The following is a 27,967-nucleotide window of genomic DNA, read 5'->3' on the forward strand; positions in this document are numbered from 1 at the left end:
AGGACGGCGTCGCAGCGGCCCTTAGCGGAGGCGGCGGGACGCGCTCCACCCGGCAGCCAGGCGGAGCCAAAGATGCTGGCCCCGGCCCCGCGGCCCCGCCCGGGCCCCGGGCTGCCTCCAGCGGTGCCCTTCTCGCTGCTGCTGCTGCTGCTGCTGGCGGCGCTGAGTGGCCCGGTGTCCAGCCGCGTTCCCCGCTCGGTGCCCAGGACCTCGCTTCCCATCTCCGGTAAGGCACGGGCTCCCTCGCCCTTAGCCTCAGCCCTTCGTGCCGCTCCCAGCCTCATCCGCAGATGCTCACACCCACCTGCCTCCTAATCCGGGCGGCAACACCCGGAGCCCCTCAGCGGGGCACATGACGTCCCGCCGTGCCCACGCCCCGTTGGGACCCCCAGCGCTGTGCTGCTTCACCCCACCCCCTGCCCGGGCCTCGCGCCTCGGCTTCCACGACACACCCAGGTTGCCCCTGAGGCCCCTGTTTCCAGAATCGCAGGAAAGTTCAGTCGCTCACGGTGTAGGCACGGACACTGAGGCCCAGGGAAGCCATGGGGCTTGCCCAAGCCGTCAGTTTCAATGCCCCCGCTCCCTTATTTCCCTAGTTCTCCCTACATATACCAATGCCCATCTCTACTTTGAAGCCCAGTCTGCTCACAACCCTTCCATGCTAATCCAACCACCCACCCAAATTCCCAGTTCAGCATTTCCATCTCCACTTCATCATTTCAGAGCCCTCGCTGTCTCCTCTGCTGTCCAAGGCTACAGCCCTAAGCTCAGTAACCCGCTTCCCAGGCCCCTCGCATCTCTGACATCTTCCTATTACTAGATTCATCTTAACTCCCTGACTTTTGCTTGTTCCCTGTTTCCTCTGCCCATTCCTTGTGTTGGCCATTGAAGAACTATTCTATTAGATAATTTAAAATTCTGCTTAAAGGATTTTGAAAGTCTTCAGAAGGAAAAAAAAAAAAAGGAGGAGGAGCCATGGTCCTTTGAAAAGATGGGGGAAAGAGGCCAGTAACTACCACGAGGTGAAAAGTGGTCATTCACACAGGGTGTGGTGGCACATGCCTGGAGACTGAGAAAGGAGGAGTGCTGGTTTGAGGCTAGCTTCAGTAACTTAGAAGTCTCTCAGCAACCTACCAAGACCCTGTTTAAAATAAAAAAATAAACAGGGCTGGGAGTGTATGTAGCTTGACGGTAGAATGTCCCTGGGTTTAATCCACAAAGAAAAAAAAAAAGCTCACTTACTTAGTGGGTAATACATGTTAACACCATAGGCAGACAGAGCCAGTGAAGCGAAGTATACAACCTGTTGGCCAAAACTCACAACAGGCTAATCATAAATTAAGAGTCTAAACTCAGGTCAGTGAATATATATATATATATATATATATATATATATATATATATATATATATATATTGAATCCAGAAGGTAAAGTTGTGGTCAGAGCCTGGGGTTTCTGTTTGTGCCAGAACAATAATGACCACAAAAGAAGTTGAGTTTGCTAGGCTGAGTCGATATCCAGGAATCTAGAGAGGTCTAGATGACAAGATAAAGGAGAGGGGGGCATACAAAAGGAGGCTGGGAAATTCAGGGCGTATACTAAGCGCGAGAGAGCAGGAAGAATATAAAGCGCGAGAGAGCAGGAAGAATATACCACAGAGACTCATGTGGATGTGGAAGGGCGGGGTAGGTGGGGCTCATATCAGCACATCTTAGAGTGAATGGGCTCGTGGCCACTTTACCGTCTAGCAGAGACCTGAGCAGGCGAATCAGGTAGAAGAGAGCTGCACTGGCTTATGGGTAGAGTTCCCAGAGCCAGAGAGGTTAAGCTAAGAACGTTACATTCATATGAAATTCTTTGTTATGATCTTTTTATTTTTTATTTTTTATTTTTTTGCAGTACTGGGGATGGAACCCAAGGGTATTCTACCTCCGAGCTACACCCCAAGCCCTATTTTTTATTCTTTATTTTGAAACAGGGTCTCACTGAGTTGCAAAGGGCCTTACTAAGTAGCGGAGGCTGTCTGCGAACTGTGATCCTCCTGTCTCAGCCTCCCAAATGCTGGGATTACAAGTGTGCACCACCATGCCCGGCTCTTGGTTATGATCTTTAAACAAAGAAGAGATATTGAATGCTAATATGGGGCAAAACAGAACGCCTGCCTAAGGAAGGAATAAAGAGCCATCTGTGAAACAGAGAGTATGTGCCAGGTGCTTCTGTATATGCTATCTCCCTTCCTTCTCCCAACGCTGGATGATGGTGTTTATAGATGAGGCAAGTGGTGCCCAGAGAGGGCAAGTCACTTCCCCAAGATCGTACGGCTGGTAAGTGGAAGAGCCGCATTTAAAGTCAGGCTGGTCCCTTTCCACTCTTTCTATGACACACTCTACCTTTCTGAGTGGAATGGGGTGGGGAGGTCAAGGATAATGGATGAGAGAGGAGATGGACTCCCTATGTGTTGGTAAAAGAGTTCTAACCATATCTGGCCCCCAGGACGAATGTCACAATTTGTCCAGATTCTCGCCATTGTGGATGCCTCTCACCTCCTCACATGTGGCACCTTTGCTGTACTTTTCTAAGTAAAAAGAAATTACTATGAAACAGTAATTAAAAAATGTAGGAGAGTGCTCATACCTTTTATAGGTATTTTCAAATTCTGTGTCACATTGCTATGAATAGAAATGATAGGCTTGATGTTTATGCTGTTATTTTAACAAAGTATTCTATTTTTGTAAAAAAGCATACTTTACTGGATTGTGGTGTGCTCAATATTCCAGCCTCATCAGTTGTCTCTGGGGAAGTGTAGATTGTTGGCCCGTTAAGGCTGTCCCCCCGCCCCATGGCTGGCAAATAAGTGGTACTTGGGAAAAAAAAAATTGGCCCCTTTGGCTTTGCCCTTTCACTCAACCCCTGGGCAGCAATGGCTGACACCACTCTCCCCTCTTCTCTCTCCCTGCCAGAGGCTGACTCCTATCTCACCCGGTTTGCCGTTCCTCATACATACAATTACTCTGTTCTCCTTGTGGATCCTGCTTCCCACACACTTTATGTTGGCGCCCGGGACACCATCTTTGCATTATCCCTACCCTTTTCAGGGGAGAGACCCCGCAGGGTAAGAGACGAGAGTCGGGAGGATCCCAGGCCCCATAGCATGTGATTAGATCCATCGTTTTATGGGCTGTGGGTGGGTGGGGTTTCATGATAAAGATGTAACAGTGGTGATGGGAGGAGGAGGGGAAACTGTCCACTTCACTGTCTCAGTGGAGTGTGATGGCTGTCAGAGTGATTGGGGAGGCTATGACGGAGGTTCATGATGATGGGGAGGAGGCCACAGTGACCAAGTTTCATGGGAAGGTGAGCAGATGGATTGTTAGAATGACAGTACTTTGGGGAGACAGTTTTCAAACTTTTTGGCCCATCCGCTTGGTGACCCGGTACACAAGTGTGTACCGAAAGAAACTTTCCTTGAAACAGCATTGATTCTTCTATATTTGATATATTTGGATATGTTCTATTTCATTAAAAACAAAAAACAATATTGGTCCTCCTGGTTTCACCATTGATTCCTTTATTTATTAATGGGTGGGGACCTCCAGTTTGAAAAACAAGGGGGATTCTCTCAGGGGATGTCAGAACTCCCCAAATTGGTGAAGGATGTGGAATGGTCTTACCTCCCCAACCCAGAGGGAGTTTAGGGTGGGGGGCGTCTGGGGAAATGATCACTCTTCCTTTCTCAGATCGACTGGGTGGTGCCTGAGGCTCACAGACAGAACTGTAGCAAGAAAGGCAAGAAAGAGGTAGGTGCACATTTGTCCTGAGTGCCTGTGGAGATGTTGGCCCAGCCCCGATTTGCTGTCAGCCCCCCGGAGGGACTCTAACACCATGCTATCACCCATCATCCCTGACCCCAGAGCTGCAGCTAACTGTCTTGACTCTCCCTTACGCTTCCTTGTGCCTGCTGCTTCTGATTCTCTCTAACCATCTCTGGCCCCCAGGATGAATGTCACAATTTTATCCAGATTCTCGCCATTGTCAATGCCTCTCACCTCCTCACGTGTGGCACCTTCGCTTTTGATCCGAAGTGCGGGGTTATTGTGAGTGACGGGTGGGAAGAGAGGGAGAGGGAGCCTGTGCCAGTGTGAGTTACTTGGGGGTGGCGGGTGGGGGTGGGTGGGTCAAGTGTTCTGTGAGTGACTGTGGTGGGCATGGTTAAGTCAATGACTGTGCATGACCAGCCTTGGGGTAGGGGATGTCCTCACAGGGTGGAGTGAGAGGGAGTGGGGAGGGGGAGGGAAGTTGTCTATAGATGGTGAGGTATACAAAGTATAAGGAGAGGTGTGGTGGGGCAGGAAAGGAAGGAAGGGATGCTGGTTGGGCTGGGGAGAGGACAAATCCAAGAGAGACTTTAGAAACTCATGTTTCCCTTGCCCTATGACCTCTTGGCCAGGCAGCCTGAGTCCGTTTCCTAATCAGTGTAGCCTGTGCCTATTTCTTCCTCCTATAGCATGTGACTGTCTTTCATGGCCTTCTCTCCTCTCTATTGCTAACTTAACTCTGTGGGCTGTGGCTCTCAGCCCTCATGCCTTCTGATGTCTACTAGCATGATACCTGCTGGCCCAGACTCCAGATCTTCAGGGAGGTCAGTCTATGAACCCATGTTTTCTCCTAGCTCTTGTTCATTACTGCTGAAAGCCTGGGAGTCACCAGCCTAAATCCAGACAGTCTTGAGACATGTTTACCCCTAATGATGTCTAGTCATGGCCACACGAGTCCCTGGCATGGTAACTGTTGTTTGAATTCTCAGTTTTCCCCATCAGTTATTCAGTGATAAGCACTGATCTTCTGGCAGCACACATTTGTGACTAGGCTCCAGGGTGAGTTAAAAACCTCAAATGTCTGTCCTTTGTATCCAGTGTAGTATAACAGCTCCCTTTCTTGATCCTGATCCTTAACTGTCGATCTTGACTGGACTCTTCTGCAATCTGTAGTAATCCAGTAATCCACTTGGATCTGGTCAGTGTATAGCTCCAAACCCCAATTTGTTATACATCATCTTAATATTTATGGATTAGGATTGTACATATGTAAATGCTTGCTATTTCTGACTAGTCCCCTTTGGGCTGCCTTTGGGGTTAGTTGGACTTACGTCAAGTTCTTTCTATAATGCAGGTGATAGGCCTCTAAAAATCTCCCTAATCCTAGGAAGATTTCCCAGTTCAGAAAATGTGTTGAACATCTCTGTGTTCCATCAGGTATTGTTGAGGGTCTAATTTCCTTATCGTTTTCACCAAATTTGAAAAGTAGTGGTGGTACAGTCATTGCCACATTGGTCTTTTTCCATTCTTCACAGGCTCAGGGATCTGGTGGGTATGGATATCAGAACCATGGTTTATATACAGTATGATTGTTCTAAGTATAAACCATGGTTTTTATACAATGTGATTGTTCTGAATTAGTCTCTTAGGACTCTCTAGGAGGCCCATGATATCAGAGTGAGTGCATTCTTTGGTCAAAGCTCATTTGTAGGAGAAAGAGATCAGTTCTGCTACCCCTTCAAACCACATCTAGAGCCTGCTGTATAGACTTTTAAAGTGTTCTCTTCTGCCTTCATCTGTCTTATTCTTTTACCAGGCCACCTCAGTCCTTTTGACCAAGTTCTTGCCTTTCACTTCCTTATTGGAGAATCTCTTCTCTCCTAGATAGATGGCATTGGGAATATTGTATAACTATCTTTTGAGCGCTTTATTCTAGACACAACAACTTGCTCAGAGTTGATTGTAGAGAATTGAAAGTTTTTGCAAAAAAGAACCGTCTCAGCCTGCTTCGACAACGGAGTGCTGCCCTCTTGCTGTCAGTTCAGCAGACATTGGAGAGAATGTATTTTAACTTGATATGTTTAAGGGAACCCTAGCAGTTAACAGAGAAGAATGTTAAGCCTCTAACAACAATAAAAACACTAGCAATGATGACCATTCATTGGAGGATCTACTTTGTTGCAAATTTTGCACCAGGTACTTTACATTTATGATTAAGTTTAGTTTTCATCAGTATATCATGCTATTTAGCTATAATTTATTTCCATTTTATGAGTAAAAAATGAAAGTTCAGAGAAATTAGGTACCATGTATAAGATTATACTTCTAGCAGAGGCAGAGCCAAAATTTAAGCCTGGGCTTGGTTCTGTGCTACTAACCTGTCCTACTTGTCTAGCCTTAAGCCTAAAGGACCTGATTTGGCTTCAATTATTTGCGGCATTTGATGTGTTTCACCAACAGAGACCATCTTTCTGTTCCTTTTTCTTTACCATCGAGGAGTAGACTCTCATATGCCTTTAGCCAAGGTCAAAGGACTGGTTCCAACCTCACTTCTCAGTGAGAGCTTTTCTGTCTAATCCTGGCTTTCAGCTTGAGGGACTTACTTCCATCACAACTGACCCTGGGAGACTCTGCTGACTGACATGAAGACTCTCAACACACAAATAGAGAATGGAGTAGTAAAGTCTTGCCTTTTCAGACCCCAGCTGAAGGTCGTGTTGACCACACACTATCCAATAGTTAATGGGAGGCTCACTGTCTTAAAGGTTAGAAGGCTAGGTGACCAGATGACACTATAGGGGAAACTGAAGGTGGCTAGTATTGATATGCTGAGTTTTAAGAGATGGATACACCATCGTGGTGAGAAAGTTCAGCAGTCAAATGCAAACATGGACTAGGATTTGGAAGATGGCAGATTTGGAGAGTTTGGGGAATGATTTGCATAGAAGGGCTGGGAATTGAGAATAGATGTGTGAAAAGAACTGTAGATATACATGTAGGGGCTAGAAAGGAGATAGATAAGCCGGGCGTGGTGGCACACACTTGTAATCCCAGCATTTGGGAGGCTGAAACTGGAGGATCGCGGTTCGCAGACAGCCTCAGCTACTTAGTGAGGCCCTCCGTAACTTAGTGAGACCCGGTTTCAAAATAAAGAATAAAAAATAGGGCAGGGTATGTGGCTCAGAGGTCAAATGCCCCTGGGTTCCATCCCCAGAAAAAAAAAGGAGATAGGGAAATAACAATTACATAGAAGGGGGGTGGTTCCAGAGGAGTCAAGAAATACAATACTTAAGGAATGGAGTAAATCAAAAGTACCAAATGGTGCTTAAAGCCTGCAGATAATAAGAAATGAGAAGAGTCATAGTTTTAGTCTTTGACAAAATATAAGGGAGCAATTTTGACAAAATATAAGGAAGCAATTTTAGGCATATAGCTGGGAAAACACAGTTTATTTTTCAGGAGGAACAGGTGATTTGGTTTGGATAGGACAAAGATAATTTTGAGAAGTAGTAGAAAACAGGTCAATGGGCTAGAGTTTGTAATGCAGGCAAGTCACGGGCTTTTTGTCATTCTCTTGCTCAAAAAAACTATTATTCAGTCAGTGGCTTACAGTTTTGAAGATCAATTTGGGGTGGATATATAAAAAAATTAGAGTGTATCTAGATAGCACAGGGGAGAGGGAAAAAGGCATCGGTGGCAGGCCTTCATGTTTCCAGATGCCTGAACACCTGGGAGATCTTGCTAATCATTCTCAGGAGAGGATGATCCCATTGCCACCCAAGTGAAGCTCTCGTGTCTCTGTGGGGTCTTCTATTTCAGTAGTCTCTTTTGACCCAATATCTCCTATTTGAGGACCCCAGATCATGTCTCATTTTACTAGGCCCCTTTCCAGAATGTCTTAGTAAAATAAAATCTTGTTTGCCATCTATAGCAAAGAGATGAACAATCTGAATGGGCCACTACGCTACTTAAAGCACAGGGGATATATTTCCAGGTTACTCCTTCAACTACCATCATAGTAACTAAGCAGAGTAATTAAGCTGCAGCTACTCCATACGTCCACCAGAGTTTCTGAGCTAGAAAAAGCATGCCTTGTATTTCTGTGCCATAACTTTAATTCCCAACCAGCCATAGCTGACTTCCCTCTCAGTCCTAGGTTGAAATCATCCTTGATTTCCAGTTTTAGATGCTATCTTAAAGCCTGTCTTAGATGCTAGACTAAGGTAACTTCTGGCTTCCCATGTGGAACTCTTGGGCCTTTTGCCTCCCACCTGGGTCAGCCCTTCCAGAGTTGCTGAAAGAAGAAGGTACTTACCTATTAGTCCCTCAAATTCTGATCCAGGATCACTCTCTGCAGATTCCCTTGCCCTTTGGATGTGTGAATCCGGTCCTATCTCTTATCCTTGGAGGAGCAGGTCCCTTTCTCTCCAGGTTCCTGGGTGTCAGCTGGTCCTCTGTTGGTCCCTCGTCCAATGTCCTGTGGCACCTTCTCCATTCAGTTCATTAGCATTTCAGAACTCTACAGTTCATTAGCATTTCAGAAGAAAGGCCTATTATCTAGCCTCTTAGAGTTTTCTAGGGCCTTCCTAGGTGGGCCGTCATCAAAGCATGTGGGTGACAGGTGCTAGGGGAATTAAGGAAAGAGGGACAAACTACTGAAAATGGGATGGCAGAGGTGGGAAAGAAAGGATGGGTGTGGGGCAGTATGGGGATGGTGCTGGGGAGGATGGGAGATGGATGGGAACTGGCTTTTCCTTCATCTGACCATCTTTATACTTCTTACCATGATCCTTCCCGTGACCCCTAAACCAACTGCCCCCTTCTGGTCTGTAGGATGTGTCCAGTTTCCAGCAGGTTGAAAGACTTGAGAGTGGCCGGGGGAAATGTCCTTTTGAGCCAGCTCAGCGGTCAGCAGCTGTAATGGCTGGTGAGTGGGGAGAGACAAGAACCTGTGATTTCTTGCTCTCATCGCCTCCTTCCCCACCCCCTGCTGTTGGAGTTTCTGTGTCCTTTCTTCCCTTGGAATGTCTATTATTCCCATGTCTCTTTTATTTCTAGCTATTTAATGTAATTAAAGATTATAGATTTAAAGTGATACATTCATATATGCTCACAACATTTGGATGTTTCCCCCTCTGCACCCAGCCCACTCCCTTTCTCTTCCCTCTCCATTCATGTTGGTGAGATTGGTAGTGATACCTTCATACGTGGATGTAACATTTTTTGGGTCTGTTTCCTTCCTCAAGCCTCCTTTTTGCCTTTCCTGTTCTTGCTAAGTGCCTGCGACCACCCGTTTTTCTCCCAGGGTATTATTTTCCCCAAAGTTCTTTCTAGAGGATGTTTCCTCTGCACCACTAATACAAGTGTTTCCTCTGTTAACCTCATTGTCTTCTCCCATAGTATTTATTTTTTTCTGTTTATAAGAGTAACCTACTCTGATGCATATTTCAGTAAACGAGGTTAGAACAGCACTGTCCCAAATATGGTTATATGATGATGGACCTCTTCTAGACCTGCACTGTCTGATTTGGTAGCCACTTGCTATTGTGGCTCTTGAGCCCTTGAGATGTGACTCGTACAACAAGGAAGGAATTTTATTTTATTTTATTTTTTGGTGGTACTGGGGTTCCTGGAAACCCTTCTACCTCCGGCCTACACTCCCAGACCTATTTTTATACTTTTTTAAAATTTGGAAACAGGGTCTCTTAAGCCAGCGCGACTGGCTTCGAACCTGCGCGATACTCCTGTCTTCACCTCCCAAGCGCGGGGATTACAAGCGTGCGCCACCATGCCCGGCAGGAATTTTATATTAAAAAATTTTTGTTTTTGTTTTCTTGTGGTACTGGGAAATGAACCCAGGGACAGTCTACCTCTGAGCTACACACCCTGCCCTATTTTATTTTTGAAACAGGGTTCTCAAAAACTAATTTGCAGAGGGACTCATTAAGTTGCTCAGGCTAGCCGAAAACCTGCGATCCTCCTGTCTCAGCCTCTCAAGGACTAGGGTTATAGATGTGTGTGACCACTTCCGGCTAAGTTTTATTTAATTAAATGTAAATGGTTCCATGTATCCAGTGGCTACCATATTAATGCAGTATTAGAGCATCTCGACTTAGAAAACCACTGCTATTACTTTAGGATATTTCCTTCCAGCCTTTTAAATGTGCTCGCACACCCATACACACTGATGCATGTACATTTTGCTGGCTAGTGCTTTGTTGTTCAGAGGAATCAGTAATGTCTGTTAAATAAATTCCTGTGGTTGCTTCCTTTGAGTAAGCCATCTGCTCAGCTCAAGTCATGCTGAAACTGCTTCTGGAAAATGACTATATAATTCCTTGGCTGCCAGAGAGCAAAATTTTTTTCTCTGTCATACAGCCTGCATTTTTGGTCAGAACACCTCACATACACCTTCCAAATTCAGTGAAAAGGTGGCTATTTTCTTATGATAGTGTAAAGCAGGAGGGTTAATGGAAATTTTAAGTATGCCTTATAACACTTTTAGGTAATATACTATGTAGATATAATTTTGAGTTTTGTCATGTAATTTTATGTCATAGGAATTTCTGTATAATTAAATTTTTTTGCAGAAAAAATTTTAATGACATATTACTTATCCCCTGAGAACACTATAAACTAAACAGCTCCAAATTATTCATATTATTTTATTTTGTTTACCTCAAAGTTTTTGCTATTATCCATATTGCTGTAAACATTTCCATATATAATTTTTTTGTCCTTATTTTAGATCATCTCCTTAAGATTCCTAGAATAGATTACTACAGCAAACAGTGTGAAGATTTTATGACTCATTATCTGTTGCTAATTGAGTTTTTTCAAAAGGGTGTAGCAAGTTATACTCCAAACTGGCAAGGTATTGAGTGTTTTGATTTCTCACATAAGTTTTACCATAATGCATTGTTGTTACTTAAAAATATGTTGCTACTTAAAAATGTTGTTACTTAAAATATCTTTGCTAATTTGAAACAAAAAATGGCACCTTGTCTTAATATGTATTTTTTAAAGATTAGTGAAGTTGGATACTTTTCATTTTTAAGTTTTTTTGTTGTTGTTAGTACTAGGGGTTGAACCCAGGGGCACTCTACCTCTGAGCTATACCCCCTAGCCTTATTTTTATTCTTTATTTTGAAAAGGGGCCTCACTAAGTAGCTGAGGCTGGCCCCGAACCTGTGATTCTCTGGTCTCAGCCTCCCAAGTCCTGGGATTACAAGCGTGCACCACCACACCTACCTTCATTTTTTAGTTATTTTTAATTTCTTCTTTGGCAAATCCTCTGTTCATGTTCTTGGGCCAATTAACAGATGGAATATTAGTTTTCTATTCTATACATATTTCCTTTTGTGATTATGTGGTTTTAAGATAAATCTTCCTTCATGTAGAGAACAGATACAAGTTTTTCTCTTGACATTTTCCTTGATGTATCTGGAACTTACTTTGATGCATGCCATGAAATGGGGATATAAATTTTTCCAGCTAGCAAGTCAGTTATTTAGTATCGTTCTTCATTCTGTTTTTTTCTTTCTTCACCAACTTTTACTGCCCACTTTATCATAAAATTAATTTTACTGGTTAATATTTGAAGTAAAACAAAAATTGGAGCATAGGATCTAACAATTATTTTTTCTTATGTATGAATTCATTTTTTAGTCTTGAAAACTATAGATTAAATCACTCTTTCATCATACAATTAGTGACTTTCCTTTTCAAAAAAAGGATAGCCGGGCGTGGTGGCGCACGCTTGTAATCCCCGTGCTTGGGAGGCGGAGACAGGAGGATCGCGCAGGTTCGAAGCCAGCCGCGCTGGCGTAAGAGACCCTGTTTCAAAAATATAAAATAGGTCTGGGAGTGTAGCCCGGAGGAAGGAGGGCTTCCAGGAACCCCAGTACCACCACCAAAAAAAAAAAAAAAAAAAAAAAAAAAGGATAATGAATATTTGAAAGTGAGCATAAAGTTTATGTTGAGTAAAAACATTTCAGTTGTCATCAATCTACTACTGAAATTGATGAGACTTTTTTTTTGTGTGTGTGTGGTACTGGGGATAGAATCCAAGGGCATTCTATCTCTGAGCTACAACCCTAGCCCCATTTTACTTTTTTTTTTTTTTTTGAAACAGGGTCTCACTAAATTGCTAAGAGCCTCTCTTAAGTTGCGGAGGCTGGCCATGAACCTGTGAACCTCCTGTCTCAGCTTCTCCAATACTGAGGTTACAGGTGAGTGCCCTATGCAAATGTCTTTTGATTCTGTATAATTGATTATCAACATAAGTGACTTCTCAATTGAAATAATCTAAGGTAATCAGTTTACATACTTTGTTACAAGCAAACCTCTATGATAATTTATCTTTGTGCAGTCAGCAAAGTAAATTCACATTAGGATGTGGTTTAAGAAGATAAATTTCATAAATAAAATCATTATACGAAAAAGAGAAGCCGGGCGTGGTGGTACACGCTTGTAATCCCTGCACTTGGGAGGTGGAGACAGGAGGATCGCGCTGGTTCGAAGCCAGCCTTGCTGGCTTAAGAGACCCTGTTTCCACATAAAAAAGTTAAAAAATAGGTCTGGGAATGTAGCCCGTGGGAGTGTATCTCGGAGGTAGAAGGGCTTCCAGGAACCCCAGTACCACCACCAAAAAAAAAAAAAAAGAACATTTTCAAATAATTTCAAGTCTTTTTCTCAGGTGATAAAATTCAGGGTTGTTCAAAGAAAGGAAAGAGGAAAAGAAAAAAAATCAGGTTGTCTTTCAGCTGATAATCTGTATGAGTGATCGGAATTCACTTTATAGTTCAGAAAGATGCTCTCCAGTTAACACAGACCTCTGTGTCTCCAGCTGCCTCAGATCCAAATCACAGCCAAAACCAATATTATAAATTTTCATCTGTAGTTCTTACTTTACAGGACTATCATTTAAAATTTCCTTGGTCTAAATAAGTGCCAATATTTACTTGGAGCTTTTAGCATTGATCCATAATGCCCTTCTGTTTTGAAAACGGCATTTCAGAAACATGTAAACAGTTGACAGTGTGTAAGGACTAGAACCAAAATTCACACTTAGGGTCTGTGAACGTGTTTTTAATGATAATAGACATATTTTGAAATTAAAAGAAAAGAGTTTTCAGTAATGAAAATATCAGAATATAATAGCAGGAGTATTTATTTTAAATTATAAAATATTACAGTAATTTGTAGAAAATTAGAAAATATGAAAATGTATAAAGAAGAAAGTGAAAATTTTATATGAAGTTCTATCATTACCAGGTAGTCATTGTTAATATTTTGGAGTATATTGAGGATATTCTCCTCTATGTGTGTATATTTATAAATAAATTGGAATTTCATACATATTTCATTGAGTATTATTATACTGAACATTTTCTTATCATGGAAATCATATAATTATTCAAAAATGATTTTTAGTAGCTGCATACTCTTCTTTCAAATGAATGAAGGACAATTTAATTATTCACATATATATATATATATAGTATTCATTCAAGTTTTTATTTATCTTATTTTTTGGTAGTACTAGGGATAGAACCCACGGACATTTTGCCTCTGAGCTACACCCCCAGACTTATTTTATTTGGAAACAGGGTCTCACAGAATTGCAGATGGCCTCACTAAGTTGCTGAGGCTAGCTGCAAACCTGCAATCTTCCTTTCTTAGCCTCCCAAGTACTAGAATTACAAGCATTCACCACCATTCCTGGCTTAGATTCAAAAAAATTTTTTTTTGTGGTACTGGGGTTCCTGGAAACCCTTCTACCTCTGGACCACATTCCCAGACCTATTTTATATTTTTATTTGGAAACAGGGTCTTTTAAACCAGCAGGGCTGGCTTCGAACCTGCGCGATCCTCCTGTCTCCGCCTCCCAAGCGCGGGGATTACAAACGTGCACCACTTATTGCATCTATAAACAACACTATAAACAATGCTATTAATAATGCTATAAAATTTTTGCTTCAATAATAACACTATAACAGACGGGTTGGCACATGCCTATAATCTCAGCTACTTAAAAGGAAGATCACAAGTTTTAGGTCAACTTGGGCAATTTATACCCTGTTTCAAAAAAAAGGGGGGGGGGGCGGCTAGGTTGTAGCTCAGTGGTAGAATATCCCTCGGTTTAACCCTAGAGGTCATTTTACACAAGTTCTTATGTAAATCTAATTGCTGATGAGAATTGCTAGGCCAAAGGATGTAAAGATTTCAGTGGTGCTTGTTAGGATAAATTACTCTCCAATTAGTCCTAGCAACAGTGATGAGATAGCCTATGATGTTGTGCCATTGTCTGGTCCAAGTAATACAGCTAACCAAAATACAAACAAGCAGTGCCCTCCCCCAAAGTCCAACTTAATGTGTATTTTGATGGGTATTCCTACTAGTGAGGTTGAACAAATTTTTCATGAGTTTATTTGTACTTGTATTTCTTTTAGGAAGAGCCTTATACATCTAATTTTCAAATATGACATTTATCTGTGCTGCATTTTAGATAAAATTAGCAAAATGATCTCAGTGTCTTTATTTCTGCTATTCAGCCTTTGAAAAATGTGCATATCTTGACAAAATTCACATTAGTCTAAAATCATCGGTGCATACTTCTCAGTCTCTTTAATAGGTTCTCTGTCTTTTGCTCATTCTTTAAATATTGGGCTTCCCTAGGCTTCCTCCAAGAGCCTCTTCTCTTCTCTTCTCTTCTCTTCTCTTCTCTTCTCTTCTCTTCTCTTCTCTTCTCTTCCCTTCCCTTCCCTTCCCTTCCCTTCCCTTCCCTTCCCTTCCCTTCCCTTCTCTTCTCATCATCTCATGCTTACATAGTTGTGATTCTAACCAGCACCATGGCTTCCTTTTCCTCTGCATTCAAATGCCTGTCCAGTCTCCCAGGCACTACCTAAAGGCACACACTGCATATCCAACTGCTTTTCAGACACCTCCGCTTGGTAGCCCCATAGGAATCTCCAAATCATTATGCTCCCAACATTATCTTCACTCACCTGCTCTTTTGCCAGCATTCCCTCCTCTGAGTGTACCTAGGTTAGCGCATCAGTCAGCTGCCTTTGGTCCTCCCTATTACATCCTGTAACAGATTGAGCTTCCATCAAGACAAGCAGGAGCATTTGCCTTTTCTCTTTGGGAACTCGTCCTGTGCTTTTTATGCACAGCTTTCAGTCCCATTGCATCATGTGCTAATGCATCTGCCAAGGAGCGCTGCACATGTTCCAGATGCGCTAGTTGCTGCCAGCATTTGGGGCGCCAATCCCACCTCTTAAACCCATGTGTGTTTGCCCCAAGACACTTCACAGAAAACCTATGTAGCCAACAGAGGGAAAGGTAAACATTTCATCTCTAACTATATAATTATGCTGTATTAATCAGCTGATAAAAACTAAAAGTTATCCAGCCGACCCAATCCTTCCACGAGGAAGGGGAGGCCATTAGAGCAGGAGATATCAATCCTGAAAGCATCTGACCAAGAGAAGAAGAGGGAGTGGAAAAAGCCAAGCCAAGCCATGTTTAAAACCTTATTTTTAGAACCAACGAGTAGATAATTCCTGTTGTTAATCTCCTTTAAATGGAAGCATTTTGACACCAGAATGGAATTTTGAAACCCCTGTGGTGGAGTGAAATACTCCCTGTCCTGACAAACACTCTAGCCTTTTACTTTGAGTTTCTAACACATTGTGGGGACCTATTTCCACAGGCTTTCCATCTGGGAAAGTAGGGACCTATTTTCACACATAGCTGGAATTTGTCTTTGGCTGTGATTCTTCATCTTTTGTGCCTTTCAATTTTTTTTTTGTGTGTGTGTGTTTCTAAAATAAATATCTCTTAAATTCTGGGTTATAAAAGATACTAACTACAAAAAAATCAGTGAAGACAAAAAGTACATAGAAAATAAAATTACTTCTATCAACCAGAAACCAATATTGTTACACTGTGGAGTAATAGCTCCTTCAACAGTCTTTCCTATACTCACAGGCATATATATATATATATATATATATATATATATATATATATATATATTTTTTTTTTTTTTTTAAATGGGGCTGAGCCAGGCATGGTGCCACATGTGGAAACAAACAGACAAACAAACAAACAAACAAACAAAAAACGGGGCTGAATTATCCCTGGTGTTTTCCCTGGCCATTTTGTTCATTGAACTCAACACCGTGGCTACCACTCCCTTGTGCGTCATCTTTGCCAATGGCGGAAGTGTATTTTAATGTGTATTGACTTGATCCTTTCAGCAGTTACTTTGCCAAACAATTGCATGTTCAGGATATTTTATTATGTGAACATTGCAATTCCATTATATGGGAACTGAAAGGTGTCTTGGAGAACCCAGGATGTACGGTGTTCCTGTGTTCTTCCGCGACTGTGAGAGCTGTGGTCCTTTTTGTGTTTGAGTGTGTCAAACTGTGTCGCAAGCCCTCCATGCTCCTGGAGCACCTTGAGCCCTGCTACTTCTTCCCAATGTCCGTGATCCCTCCTGCTGCCCTTTAGTATGAGTGGTCCTCTGCCATTCCACCCTGAGTGACTGTTCTCTTCTGCATTTCCAGGTTCCAGTTTTGCTAGTTCCTCTATTGATCTCTTAGAAAAATTTGGGATCCTTTGCCTCTAGCGGCTGCTGGGTCTTTGCATGGTTGTCTGTGGTCCTTTATTGTTTCCAAAATGTTTGTTTCCCCCTCAACCCCATACTGTAAGCCATGTCCCACAAATGTTCACAACTGTCTCCCATACTACATCTCCTTCTGTTCGTAGGGAATCCATGACACAGTTTTGGCCAGAGTTTTGGTTTTAGAGTGTTTTGTGTATTTCTCTTAGAGAAAATTTTCAACCCAGCTCTTCTTTATCAACTTTTACCCCGATGGGCTTACAGAAGGTTGGCTCATTTGCGGTCAGGACCTGTGATCATCATTTTTTTTTTTAATCTTCTGAGATTCTTTAGAAGAGAATGAGATGCCATTTTATAGCTCCCCCGTCCTTTGTGATAGAAAGTCAAGGATATGGCCATTTGAGAGTTTTTGAGGAGCTGTCACTATTGTGTTACCATGTGCCAGGCCCTCATTGGGGCTCTCTCTCTATTTTTTTTTTTTTGGTGGTACTGGAGATGAAACCCAGGGGCATTCTACCTCTGAGCTACATTCCCAGCCCTATTTTTTATTCTTTGTTTGGAAACAGGGTCTCACTGAGTGGCTGAGAGCCTCAGTAACTAGCCAAGGCTGGCTTCGAACCCATGCAATCTTCCTGTCTCAGCCTCGCAAGTACTGGGATTACAAGCGTGTAATTTTTATCTCATCTAACTGTCAGCATTTATTCTGAGTAGAAGGTTGTATTATCCTTATTCTACATTTGAGGAGCCAGAGGTTTAGGAAAATTAATTAGCCCAAGATCATACTACTAGCATGTATCAGGGTTCAAACCCAGTCTTCCTCTCCCTGTAGTACTTGGATTCTTCCACACCCTCAAATGATAGAAGAGTCTTCCCATCCCCCAAGGAACTTCCCAACCCTCCACTGACTTTTTTTTTTTTTTTTACATAGTTTTCCCAGGCTCTACTAGCGCCTGTGACAAATAGCTTCCCTGAAGCATCTGTGACCCTATGATGATTTTGCTTCTTCCCACGTGGCCCCATTTTCTCTCACTTCCCCAGAGGTCACGAGCCTCCATGGCTCTTGCTAAGGATTTTACGCACCGGCTCTCAGCACCAGCCTCTCTTGCTTCTTGGGGCTTCCTGACCTAATCTCTCCGTTGCCTGCAGTAGTGCCTCCCTTTCAATGCTCATGTTCCCCAGGTCCTCTTCTTGCCTTACCTTTCTCCCTGGCCATTACCTTCATGTCAGGACTTAAGCAGGATGTGTGATGACTCCCGTGTTGCTGCCTCTGGCCTTGGCTCTCTGGATCCTTCTCTGCCTCCTGGCATCTGTGACCCAGGTCCTGAAGGTATTTCAACCTAAGCCTGTCCAACCGCGGGACTCACTTCCTCTCCAGCTGCCTCCATCATGGGCCTTCTCTTGTCATTTCTTACTTTGGTTAATAATGTCACCATTTAGAAGCTGGGTATGGTGGTGCACGCTTGTCATCCCAGCATTTTGGAGACTGAGGCAGGAGGATCGTAATTTGTGGCCAGCCTCAGCTACTTAGTGAGGTCCTTTGCAACTCACTGAGACCCTGTTTCAAAATAAAGAATAAAATATAGGACTGGGAGTGTAGCTTGGAGATAGAATGCCCCTGGGTTCCATCCCCAGTACCGCAAAAATAAATAAATAAATAAATAAATAAATAAATAATAAATAAATAAAGTCACCATCTGCTATCATCAGTCTTAAAAGCTAGAAACCTTAAGAGACATTATTTAGCTCCCTTCTCTCACATCTCCTATTCAATGGATACTCAAATCTTGTTAATGGATTCTACCTCAGCAGTATCTTTGAAATCCCTCCCCTTTATTCTCTCTGCCTTGTCTTAGTTTGGGCCTTCCTCTCATGTCTGGTCTGTGTGAATGGCCTTTAACTAGCACTATTTTCTTAAAAAACAAAACTGATGGCATCATTCTCTAAAAAGAGTCTCTGCAGCTTTACTCTTCTCTGTAGACTTTGCCTGCCTTCCTTGGCATGGCAGCCACTCTTCATACCTGGGTGCCCCCCTGCGCCCCTCCAGCTTCATCTCTGTCGCTGCCCTCCTTGGCAGTCCCCTCTGTCCCTCAGGGCTTTAGCTATCAGCATCCCACACGCCCAGACATGGTTTCCTTCTTCTTTGCTTGTGAAGTCCTCCTTCTACCTGGCAAATTTCTCATTCTTCAGAGTTGCTGCTCCTCCAGGTAGATGCAGCTGGGTCCCTCTCTGCTTCTTGCCCATCTACTAGTTCGAGCTCCCAGTCTCCTGACAACATGCTTGTGGGAGTTCTTGGAGGCAGCGTTGTGCTCAGCACATGGCCCAGGGCCTTGGGCACAGCAGCTGGGGAAGGCATGCCGCCTTGTTCTCTCCAGAGCACCTGTGATGCTCGAGTCCTCCAGCTGTCTGGACCTCTTGCTCTGGCTCAGCCTCTTCCTGCTCGTGTCTGAGCCCTTGACAGTGCCACTTGGGGTGGCTATCGTTCCTCTTCCATTTGGCTCATGGGGCGGCACCTCCCTCTCTCCCCCAGTGCCTGTGATACATCTCCTCTCCAGTCCTTCATATTTGTAGAGCGCCCCTGCCCCTCTACTGTACGGGAAGGGGGATCTAATTCCTCTGTTGCTTTTCCTGCTGTACACAAAGCCTGCGTTCTTTTCTAGGATGATATTTCTCAAAGTGAGGCCGGAAGCACTGGCATCAGAATAACTCTGATTGCTTGCTTAAAACGCACGTTGTTGGGACTCCCCCAGCTTTACTGAATGGGCATAGCGGGGCCCCTGGATCTGCGTTTTGATCGAGTCCACTAGAGTTACCTGGTATACCCTAGAGTTATGCCTTGTTCCAAAGCAGTGCACAACCCACTGACATTCAGAAAGAACACTAGTTCCTTCAGACTTTAACATAGTGGAGAACTTAGGTAAGATGGGGACGTACTGCAAAGCAGACGCCCCTCCTGGAGTCACAGTAGAGTCAGCGTATCACAGGCTCCCTGAAACAGCGACAGAAACCCCAGAACAAACCGCAAGAAAGGCCTTTCTTCTCCCCTCCTACCACTGGACTTTCTGGCACAGTTTCCCCTGGACCTTGGTCTCCTTACTGCCGGGGGCAGGTTATTCGTCCATTTACTGTTAATTCTAGTGACTCTGGTGATGTAGTGCCTGGCAGTACTGAGCATCAGTCCCGAGAGTTGCTGTCCTGCTTTATTCCCCGCTCTGCCTGGGACCACTCTCACTTCCTTCAGTGTTGGTCTCTGACAGCCCGTCTCCTCCCTGTCGCCCTGCAGGGGGCGTCCTCTATGCTGCCACTGTGAAAAACTTCTTGGGGACGGAGCCGATTATCGCCCGGGCTGTGGGTCCCGCTGAGGACTGGATTCGCACAGAGACCTTGTCATCCTGGCTTAACGGTGGGGAGAGGGAGAGGGGTCCCTTGGGAGACGGACCGGGTGGAGGTTGGGTGTCTCTGGGCCGTGTCTGTGGGGATCTGAGCGCATCTGTCTCTCCAGCCCCAGCCTTTGTTGCAGCCATGGCCCTGAGCCCAGCTGAGTGGGGGGATAAGGATGGAGACGACGAAATCTACTTCTTCTTCACGGAGACGGCCCGAGCGTTTAACTCAGAGCAGCGTGTGAAGGTCCCTCGGGTGGCCCGTGTGTGTGCGGTAAGACCCCATCCTGGCTGTCTGTTGTCCCGTCCTCTGTCTGTCTTCCTGTCTTTCCCTCTCCCTGAATCTCTGTCTTTGTTCCCTCCTCTGTCTCCTTTCTTCTGTGTCTTGACTTCATTCGTGGGAGCTCAGGGGTGGACAGTACTGGCTTCGTTTCCTGCCACACCGCTCACTGCCTCTGTGACCCCAGGCAGGATCTTTAGCACCTTTGAGTCATCTATAGAATGAGGATAATTGTGCTGACCTGTCAGGGTTGTTTTAAGGACTATATAACGTATGTTAAAACACCTCATAGTGCTGGGCGTGGTGGTGCACGCTTGTAATCCCTGTGCTTGGGAGGCGGAGACAGGAGGATCGCGCAGGTTTGAAGCCAGCCGCGCTGGCTTAGGAGACACTGTTTCCAAAAAAAAAAAAAAAAAGGTCTGGGAGTGTAGCCTGGAGGTAGATGGGCTTCCAGGAACCCCAGTACCACCAAAACAAAACAAAACCAACCAACCAACCAAACAAACAAACAAAAAAACACCTCATAGTATGGTACTTTATAAATATACAGTTGACTTAGTTGCTGCCACTGTTATTGTGACCTTATCCTCTCCTGTATCTCATTATCCCCACAGTTCCTCTGTCTGTCTGTCTGTCTGTCTGTCTGTCTGTCTGTCTGTCTGTCTGCCTGCCTGTCCTTGCATCTCTAGGCATTCATCTTCCCAGCTGTCCATGTCTGCCCTAAAGTCGAGGAGGAAACTTGTATTGGTCTTCATGCTCCTTGTCCCATGTTAGTCTTCTAAAAAGAATTCCCCGTGTGCTTGTTACTCTAGGGGGACCTCGGGGGCCGGAAGACCCTCCAGCATAGGTGGACAACGTTTCTGAAAGCTGACCTGCTGTGTCCAGGGTCTGAGAATGGCCAGGCCTCCAGTGTCCTGCAGGACATGGCTATGCTTCGACCTGAGCCTGGTGCAGGGACCCCCATCTTTTATGGCATCTTTTCCTCCCAGTGGTGAGGGGTCCTGGTGTGGAGGAGAGTTACGGGGTGGAAGATCCGTGGGGTCTGCGCTGTGTCAGCGCATTTTCTTCCCCCATGGGGAGGGGCGGTGTCCTTTGACAAGGGATGAGCTGCTGTTTTCTCACTCCCTTTAGATATCTGACTCCAACCTGTGACTCTTCCAGGGAAGGGGCTGTAATCTCTGCTATCTGTGCTTTCCGACCACAAGACATCCGGACAGTGCTGAACGGTCCCTTCAGAGAGCTAAAGTATGACTGCAATAGGGGATTGTCTTTCATGGACAATATTGTGCCCCAGCCCAGACCTGGAGAGGTGAGGGGATGGGGCGGGTCTTCATCGAAGGCCTGAATTAAAGAACTTCCACAAGAGTCATGCTAAGCATCACTGGTACTTCCTGTTCCCTGGGACCCCTTATCACTCAGCCCTGTGTTTCCTGTAGTGCATCACCAACAACATGAAGCTCCAGCAGTTTGGCTCATCGCTCTTCCTGCCTGACCGGGTGCTCACCTTCATCCGAGACCATCCGCTCATGGACAGGCCGGTGTCTCCAGCTGGTGATCGCCCCCTGCTGGTCACCACGGATACAGCCTATCTCAGAGTCACCGCCCAAAGGGTGACCAGCCTCTCAGGGAAAGAGTATGATGTGCTGTACCTGGGGACAGGTATATTTAATGTCCAGCAAGTTGTCCACATAGTGCATAGTCTCCTCACAGAGAGGGTCCCCTAATACATAGAAGCATCTCATCCCACGCTCAGGGACAGTTATGCCACGATTCTTGCCCCTTGCTGCTTCCTAGAGGACGGACACCTCCACCGAGCAGTGCACATCGGAGCCCAGCTCAGCGTCCTTGAGGACTTGACCTTGTTCCCAGAGCCACAGCCAGTTGAGAATTTGAAATTGTACCACGTGAGTGGTAGATGTTGGGGAGTCGTATGGGGAGACATCTGAGTCTAGAGCCCGTTAAGTGACCGTGAGGTCTGGGAGGTCCAGTGCCTTCCCTTTCTCTGTTCCCTTTGTGTAGGACTGGCTCCTGGTTGGCTCCCGCACCGAGGTGACCCAGGTCAACACGACCAACTGTGGCCGTCTCCAGAGCTGTTCCGAATGCATCCTGGCCCGAGACCCCGTCTGCGCCTGGAGCTTCCGCCTAGATGCGTGTGTGGCCCATGCCGGGGAGCACAGAGGGTGAGAACAGCTGCTCTGGTTTCTCACCTGCTCCCCAGGACTCTGCCCCATCCTCCTGCTCTCATCCTCTGTATCTCTGTGTTTGTTAGCATCACTCGTGTGTCCATTTGTCAGCCCAAACTGACTCATCTGTCTGTCCATCTGGTGCTGTCTCATCGATGTCTTTGCTCTCTGCTAGGCCTTCTGATAGTGGGACCGCGTCCACACCAGTCAGTGACAGTCCATGTCGGACGGTGGGACTGACCCCATCTCCGAAGACACGTTTCAGTTTTCACCTTATAAGAGCTCTCAGAAGTGTTTTCATAGCTGTCCACCCCTCTTTCTTTGAAAGCCTCTTTCTTCTGGCCTCCCGTGCCTTTGATTTTTCCTGTCTCCCTCCTTGTGCCTTTTCCCCCCAATACTGAATGTTGATATCTTTCAGGGTTCAGTCTTGGACACCTCTTTACACTTGTACACTCTCTCTAAATAATTTAATTCCAATTACTGTCAATATCATTTGAGTGCTGATGACAAGCATAAATGTCTCTTGGGCTGAGCTAGAGCTCCCCGCTTGACTGCCTATTTGATACTCCCTTTGAATTCTTCACAAGCACATACACCACTGTTTCCTCTTTCCCTCGAATGCTCCTCCTCACTGTCTCTAAAGGATCCTCCATTCCTTCAGGTGCTCAAGCCAGACACTGGCCATGTTGTATTGCAGTTTGTACTGATTGTAACTCCAAAGCATAGTCCAGTCCTTTCCCTTCACCTCCACTGCTACCACTCTAATTCAAAGCATCCTCACTTCTTTTTGTTTTTTCTTTTTCTTGTGGTACTGGGGATGGAATCCAGGGGCATTCGACCTCCAAGCTACACCCTCAGCCCTGTTTTCAATTCTTTATTTTGAAACCAGGTTTCACTAAGTTGTGGAGGGCCTCACTAAGTAGCTGAGGCTGGCCACAAACCAGCGATCCTCCTATCTCAGCCTCCCAAGTACTGAGATTACAGGTGTACACCACCACACCTGGGCATCCTTACTTCTTGATTCGACTATTCTAATAACCTCCTCTTTGATCTATTTTGGTTCATGTTGGGCTCCTACCATCCATTGCCACACAGAAATTTTTTTTTTTTTTTTGTGGTACTTGGGATGGATCCCAGGGGCATTCTACTTCTGAGCTACACCCCCTGCCCTATTTTTTATTCTTTATTTTGAAACAGAGTCTCACTGAGTTGCAAAGAGCCTCACTAAGTAGCTGAGGTTGTCCACAACCCATGATCCTCCTGTCTCAGCTTTCCAAATGCTGGAATTACAAGCGTGCGCCACCACACCCTGCTCACAAAGAAGATTAAAACAAACAAACAAACAAACAAACAAACACCCAAAGCCATGTCACATGGAAGCAAATCCCTGACATTGTATTCATTCTAAACATTTCAGCATAGATCTCTACCATAAAAGAATTCTTTTAAAAACATTTCTAAGCTGGGCATGGTGGTGCACGCTTATAATCCCAGCTCTTGGGAGGCTGAGACAGGAGGATCGCACAAGTTCGAAGCCAGCCTCAGCTACTTAGTGAGGCTCTCAGCAACTTACTGAGACCCTGTTTCCAAATAAAATAGAAAATAGGTCTGGGAGTGTAGCCCAGAGGTAAAAAGCCTCTGGGTTCCATCCCTAGCAACACACACACACACACACACACACACACACACACAAACCCAACAAAATAAACATTTTTATAGCTGAGTGTGGTGGTGCACGCTTGTAATCTCCATGCTTGGGAGGCTGAGACAGGAGGATTGCACAGGTTCGAAGCCAGCCTCAGCTACTTAGTGAGGCTCTCAGAAACTTAGTGAGACACTGTTTCCAAATAAAATATAAAAATAGGTCTGGAAGTATAGCCCGGAGATAGAATGCCTCTGGGTTCCATCCCTGGTAACACCAAAAACAAAAACAAAAACAAAAATTTTTTTTATAGGAAATGTCAAACATGTTCAAAAGTAGAAAAATGAACGTAATAAATTTCCATGTGTCCATCTTGCAGCTTTAGTAACCTCAACTCCTAGGCAGTCTTGCTTTATCAATACCCCTACATACTTCCAACTCTTTTGAAGTAAATGTTAGACATCATATCACTTGATCTTTAAATTCTTTCTTTGTGTATTTCTAACATAGGAAAGCTCTTTAAAACTATGATCATTATGTTATGTAATTGGTAATCTTACCATTATCATGCCAAAATTTAATTTCTTAGTGTCATTAGATGTTCAGGCAATGTTCAAAGCCAGGCATGGTGGCACATGCTTGTAATCCCAGTACTTGGGAGGATCTGGGTTCATGGCCAGCCTCAGCTACTAAGTGAGGCCCTCTGTAACTCTGTTTCAAAATAAAGTATGTTAAAAAAAATTGGACTGGGGGTGTAGCTCAGAGGTAGAATGCTCCTGGGTTCAATCTCTGGTCACACACACACACACACACACACACACACACACACACACAAATAAAATTCAGTCAATGTTCCAATTTCCATATACTTGGATATACTTGAAAAAAAGTAGCGCTGGGTGTGGTGGTGCATGCTTGTAATCCCAGCATTTGAGAGGCTAAGACAGGAGGATCACAGTTCATGGGCAGCCTCAGTTACTTAGTGAGGCCCTGTGCAACTCGGTGAGACCCTGTTTCAAAATAAAGAATAAAAAAATAGGGCTGGGGGTGTAGCTCGGAGCTAGAATGCTCCTGGGTTCCATCCCCAGTACTGCAAAAAAAAAAAAAAAAAAAAAAAAAAAAAAAAGTAAATAGTCTGTAAGGATCCAAATAATGCCCACCAATTATAATCCCCTAAGTGCCTTAATCTTTAATTGTTATCCGCTCAGTGAAGTATTTTTGGTCATTTGTTTGGAAATATTTTTTCTAACTAACCTTGAGCTTTCCCAAAACCCAGTTAATTTGTAGATTATTTAAAGACCATTTCATTTCCAGCATGTTTGTTTACTCCCAAACCCTAAGTATATACAGAAGTTCAAGGTTATAAATCTTTTAGAAGTAAAAGTTTTATTTGGGAAATTAAAAGCTAACTTATATACATCAGAACATTGTCAAAATGTTTAAACAAATAACTGACATATAATCAGAGTAGTCGCAAAGTTTTGTTTTTCTGATATTCATTTTTTTTTCTGAAGATTTAAATGAATTTATTGAAGAGATAGAACTACAGAAAGCAGTTATAGCCCCATGCCATTCAGGAGTGGCTTGGGGGTGTGTGTGATTTAAATGAATTCACCATCATCTGATATTCATTTTGAATTATAAGTATAAAATCCTATGCCATCTTTTGATCAGACTTGAATTTTGCCAACTGAGGATATAAAGTAACTAAAATGGCAGGCTTACCTAATTTGTATTTTTTATTTAAAAGTTTGATCTCAGCCGGGTGTGGTGGCGCACACTTGTAATCCCCGCACTTGGGAGGTGGAGCCAGGAGGATCACGCAGGTTTGAAGCCAGCCGCGCTGGCTTAAGAGACCCTGTTTTCAAAAATAAAAAAATATAAAGTAGGTCTGGGAGTGTAGCACGGAGGTAGAAGGGCTTCCAGGAACCCTAGTACCACCAAAAATAAATAAATAAATAAATAAATAAATAAATAAATAAATCTTTGACCTCATCTTTTAGTTTCTTTGGGGAGAACTTTAAATATCTAAGACAAAATCAAATGATTTGTTATTTTGTTTGTTGTTCTAATAGTTTTTAAAATCAGATTTTCACTGGTCTTAGGTGTCCTTTGTACTTGAGCCTTAAGGGTTCCCTTAAGGTACATGTGAGTGTGGGGTAGAGGGGCATGGCCATGTATATGTGCCAGTGTCCTAGGTTGGGGCTTCTGAATATTCTACCTTCTAGACCTCAGTTCACGCAAAACAGTAATACAGACTGTGGAGTTCTTGTGAGTTCTTGTGGCTATAACTGTTTCCAACGTTGTTCACTCTCAACTAGACTCATCAGCTTTGGTTTTTACACAGCAAATTTCTATCCATTTGTACAAGACTTGGAGCTCATTTCAGGGACTTGAATTCATATGGAAGGAGTCTTTCTCTGGTTGAAGATTTCAGGTGTTTAGACTTATGATCTGGCCTTTCCTGACAGCCCAGGAGAGGGCCCATTGTCCTTTCCAGCTGGGAGAATGGCAGCAGAGGGCTCAGCAGTGGGCATTTCATTTTGTCACCACAGTCTACCCACTTCCTGGAAACACCAGCATCATGTCCTTTGAAACATGCTTTAGGGGCCAGGATATATCAACAGCTGTTGAAGAGAGAGTTCCTCTGTAGAGATGAGCCACTTTCATGAAACAAAGTCATCTCAATCACCCTCATGAAATTATGATTAGCATTTACAGAAAAGAAATTTGCTTTTTTCTTTACATTAAAAAACAACTGTTGTGTGTGTGTGTGTGTGTGTGTGTGTGTGTGTATGTATGAATATATATATTTCAGGGAAATATGGTGTGGACAACCAGGTCCAGTTCTTAGAAGATTCCTGTTTCTTTTAAAGCATACCCACCAAACATCTTTCCAATAGACCATTGTCTGCTAGAAATACATGTAGAATTTGATACATGTTGTGAGGAGTATAAAAAGAATTGGGGGTAAATTTGGTGATGAGAATGTTGAGTTGTTCTAGGGGTGATTTTTAAGATCATGGGAGATGAAATAAGTGAGTGTTTTCCATGGTCCTGAGAAGGGTAGATGAGAATGCTGTCACTGGATTTACCATCTATTCTTTTCTTTATAGGCTGGTCCAAGACATAGAGTCAGCGGATATCTCTTCATTGTGCCCCAAAGATCCTGGAGGTCTGTATGCTTTAGGTAAACATGGGTGGTGGATAGAAAGGCTTTAAAAAGTTGTCCATTTTATACCCACTTTAAAACTTAGATCCTAGAAGACATGGCAGCCAGTGACCCAGAGCCTTACTCCGAGAATCCCCTTTTTCACTTTGGCCCCCTGGAACTGTTTCATGTCCAATATCACCCCACATTTCTCTCCAGCATACCCCAAATCTGTGTCCGTATCCCCTTTGTGCCTGTGCTGTCTCTCTGCAGAACACCCAGTAGTGTTTGAAGTTCCTGTGGCGACAGACGCACACGTGGTCTTGCCGTGTTCCCCCAGCTCGGCATGGGCGTCCTGTGTATGGCACCAGCCCAGTGGAGTGACTGCACTCACGCCCCGGCGGGATGGACTAGAGGTGGTGGTGACCCCAGGAGCCATGGGTCCTTATACCTGCGAATGCCAGGAGGGTGGGGCCGCCCGTGTGGTAGCAGCTTACAGCCTGGTATGGGGCAGCCAGCGGGGGCCTCCAAGCCGGGCCCATACAGTGGGGGCTGGGCTGGTTGGCTTCTTCCTGGGGGTTCTTGCAGCATCCCTGACTCTCCTCCTGATTGGCCGGCGTCAGCAGCGACGGCGGCAGAGGGAACTTCTGGCTAGAGACAAGGTGGGCTTGGACCTGGGGGCCCCGCCATCTGGGACCACAAGTTATAGCCAAGACCCTCCCTCCCCTTCTCCTGAAGATGAGCGGCTGCCCCTGGCGCTGGCCAAGAGGGGCAGTGGCTTTGGTGGCTTTCCCCCACCTTTCCTGCTTGATCCTTGCCCTAGCCCAGCTCATATTCGGCTAACTGGGGCTCCTTTAGCCACATGTGATGAGACATCCATCTAG

The 27,967-nt window shown here is 44.4% G+C and overlaps 1 protein-coding gene across 3 annotated transcripts; it reads left to right on the top strand.

Annotated features, from left to right (window-relative positions):
* On the top strand, nucleotides 1–27,967 carry SEMA4F (ssemaphorin 4F; the record flags this gene model as incomplete). 3 transcript variants are annotated; one of them, XM_080711630.1, is made up of 14 exons in its annotated part: nucleotides 1–226; nucleotides 2,962–3,113; nucleotides 3,739–3,798; nucleotides 3,997–4,095; nucleotides 8,650–8,743; nucleotides 19,731–19,850; nucleotides 19,950–20,101; nucleotides 20,920–21,098; nucleotides 21,269–21,416; nucleotides 21,544–21,766; nucleotides 21,902–22,011; nucleotides 22,127–22,287; nucleotides 27,049–27,107; nucleotides 27,357–27,967. In XM_080711630.1, 14 exons carry the CDS (start codon nucleotides 73–75, stop codon nucleotides 27,965–27,967), a joined length of 2,322 nt encoding a protein of 773 aa, XP_080567756.1. The 3 variants fall into 3 exon arrangements, with proteins under 3 accessions (XP_080567756.1, XP_080567754.1, XP_080567755.1); XM_080711628.1 differs by lacking the exon at nucleotides 3,997–4,095 and having other exon boundaries at nucleotides 73–226; XM_080711629.1 differs by lacking the exons at nucleotides 3,997–4,095; nucleotides 8,650–8,743; nucleotides 19,731–19,850; nucleotides 19,950–20,101 and having other exon boundaries at nucleotides 73–226.

Source organism: Muscardinus avellanarius (genome assembly GCF_963383645.1).
Source record: "Muscardinus avellanarius genome assembly, chromosome: 15".
NCBI classification, from domain to species: domain Eukaryota; kingdom Metazoa; phylum Chordata; class Mammalia; order Rodentia; family Gliridae; genus Muscardinus; species Muscardinus avellanarius.